Source organism: Morone saxatilis, unplaced genomic scaffold, assembly GCF_004916995.1.
Source record: "Morone saxatilis isolate NCDOM2014 unplaced genomic scaffold, NCSU_SB_2.0 Contig4, whole genome shotgun sequence".
Lineage (NCBI taxonomy): Eukaryota > Metazoa > Chordata > Actinopteri > Moronidae > Morone > Morone saxatilis.
In genome coordinates this window covers 3888760-3891801 of record NW_023339984.1, presented here as the reverse complement: position 1 = coordinate 3891801, position 3042 = coordinate 3888760, and the positions used below count along the sequence as shown (strand labels likewise).

General features: G+C 41.8%; 1 protein-coding gene across 1 annotated transcript in view; it reads left to right on the top strand.

The window, feature by feature from the left end:
• Positions 1–187: 187 nt before the first annotated feature.
• The window catches only part of ndufs2 (NADH:ubiquinone oxidoreductase core subunit S2), a gene marked incomplete at its 5' end in the record, with an annotated part of 4477 nt that continues 1622 nt past the window's right edge, over positions 188–3042 (top strand). The window contains 7 exon segments of the mRNA XM_035675571.1: positions 188–308; positions 494–606; positions 851–925; positions 1028–1105; positions 1203–1288; positions 1511–1630; positions 2287–2416. Coding sequence (XP_035531464.1) covers positions 188–308; positions 494–606; positions 851–925; positions 1028–1105; positions 1203–1288; positions 1511–1630; positions 2287–2416 — 723 coding nt within the window.

Below are 3042 nucleotides of genomic sequence, written 5' to 3'. Positions count from 1 at the left end.
AGCATATTTGACAAATAAAGCTGACTTTGACTTTGAATGAATACTACCTGAGCTGGATTTATTGTGATTAATGATTATTTATTAACTAGGTGGTGCAAGAGCAAGGGAACCTTCCCACTAAATTAAGCTCTTGCCATCAAAGTCCCTTACCCAATAAGCTTCAGTTCCTCTTCTTTTTATACTTCAGGCTCTGCCCTACTTTGACCGTCTGGACTATGTTTCCATGATGTGTAATGAGCAGGCCTACTCTCTGGCTGTGGAGAAGCTGCTCAACATCCAAGCTCCACCCCGTGCACAGTGGATCAGAGGTACAGACTAGAAATGGTCAGGGTGTCTGCAGATTCTGCAGAGGCTTCCGATTTTAAATCAAATGGTTTTAGGCTTAAAATGTCTTATGTCTAACAAATAAGACCTCTGAATATTTTTTTGGAACCATTGAAATGTCATTATTTCAGCTTTAAATGGTGGTATGTTTTCTGTCTTATGTTTGTAGTTCTGTACGGAGAGCTGACTCGCCTCCTGAACCACATCATGGCCATCACCACACACGCCCTCGACATCGGTGCAATGACTCCTTTCTTCTGGATGTTCGAGGAGAGAGAAAAGGTTTAGGAGCGCCGCTGCATGATGTCATGCTCAATCCTTTATGATGCCAGCTAGCCTAGATGTATATAAATAATACAAACACCACTCAGTATAATGCAAACCAAACAGAGGTGTTGAATCCTCTCTAAAAACATTCTAACCTTCATGAAGGTAGGATTTATTTCAGAGAAGGAAGGTTTAGGTATCTGTTGAATGTTGACGACTTGAAAGTCTTCTAACCGTGTGATCCGTTGTTTCCTCTCAGATGTTTGAGTTTTATGAGCGAGTGTCCGGGGCCAGAATGCACGCTGCGTACGTCAGACCTGGCGGTGTTCATCAGGTGGGAGAATTCAATGAACAATGCTCTTGTCGTATCTGAGCGTGTTTGATAAACGCATCATGATGTCATTATAAACTGCTAATGATCTCAAATGCGCTTCAGGATTTGCCCCTTGGCCTGATGGACGACATCTATGAGTGGTGCAAGAATTTCTCCATCAGAATCGATGAAGTTGAAGAGGTGAATGACACTTGACGCTCTTAACAGGATGAGACAAAGCAAGGATGTGGTGAAGATCTATCTGAGAGTTAAAATCTCTTGGTTTTATTCTATGCAGATGTTGACCAACAATCGTATCTGGAAGAATCGTACTGTGGACATCGGGGTGGTTACTGCTGAGGAGGCCCTCAACTACGGCTTTAGGTAATCCACCAATGAAAATATACTCCTTTCCTTCAATTCTCCTTTTACAAAATTCACAAATATCTTAGGGCTACTACATTCACAGAGAGCCTCGGGCTAGTTGAAATATTCAAATTTAGGTAGTATAACATGAGTGAAATTTTGTGATACATTTAAAAAAACAGTCTGATTAGCAGAAATGTGTACAAACTGTCATTTTTATTGATCACCTCTCTCCTCCAGTGGGGTGATGCTGCGAGGGTCTGGCATCAAGTGGGACCTGAGGAAGTCTCAACCTTACGACAAGTATGACGAAGTGGAGTTTGACGTCCCTATCGGAAGCAACGGAGACTGCTATGACAGGTACGAGATTAGCAAATGGCTGTAGTTATTATTTTCTTGCCCCCTTTTTCTATCTCTAGTCAGGGGCCGGTTTCAACAAAACTGCAGCGTGCAAACTGCAACTTGTGACATGATATCATTTCCTCTGGTGTCAATGTGGACACATTAGGACAGTACTAAAAATAAAAACCCTACTTACAACCCATGTGTGAGTATGCAAGAAGATTGAATCTGCCATTTTTGTTTTTTGCCAATTAAGTTTGATAGTTAAACAACAAGTTTAATTATAATTAGATAACTGATAGTTGTTGATTGAAATGGGTTAAAAAGAGATGCTTGGTAGTGTGAGCTTAATTTTTGAGGTTTTCATTGAGGCAGCCTATAGGAAGTGGCTTCTATCTAGCACAGTTCACCGTGTCTTAATCACACAGTCTGAAAATGAAACAAATAGTTGTCAGTGTGAAACACAGTCCGGCCTGTTTTCTGTTTGTGTGGTCAGCTCCTCACCAGCAATCTCTACAGGACGACTGTTCATGGCTCATGGCTGATTCACTGATGCACAGTGTTATCAGCATCTATAGCTCACCGCTGTTTTACTGTGTGTGTGTGTGTGTCTGTGTCTGTGTCTGTGGTCTGTTGTGTTGTGTGTGTGTGGTGTGTGTGTGTGTGTGGTCCAGGTATCTGTGCAGAGTTGAAGAGATGAGGCAGTCCCTGTGGATCATGCACCAGGCGCTCAACAAGATGCCAGAAGGAGAGATTAAGGTGGATGACGCCAAGGTCGCCCCACCAAAGAGGTCTGAGATGAAGGTGAGCTGAGTAGAGAACTCTTCCTTTCAGTCTGTAGCCATGTTTACCTCCAATGTACCACAGATTAACCGGATTTCGTGTAATTTGGCAAAAGGAAATGAATGCTTGCTTGCTCTACGCCGTCATTGGGGTTTATTTAAGGAGCTTTTTGGTCCATCGAAGGTAAGCAACAGTGGCGCCAATTCTCCAGTCGGAAAACCAGATAAGGAGGGCAAAATGACGCGATTAAAAGAGCGTCTATAGACCCTTGAACACTGACAATGCAGAAAACTTGACTGAATTATTACATTCCTGTTTGTTTCGTGTATTATTGGGAAGAAGTCTATATCAGATCTGCGTGGAGCGGAAACAACTGATTCTTCTTCTACTTGTACTCTTTCTTTTAGTAGGCTAATAGGTCAGAGGATGACTTTTCTGTAAAATGAAATAAATTGTACTTGATTTGAACTGTTACCTATGTGCTGTGGCCACATTAATGTTACGTAAGAGGATGTCCGTAGTGAACTGTAGTCAATTTGCTGGAGACAGCAGAATGGGATGTAATGATATAAATATATTTAACTTTTCTTAAAAAAGAACAGGAGGCCTGATCAACTTTTGAAAAAGGCTAAAACCACCTCAAGCGA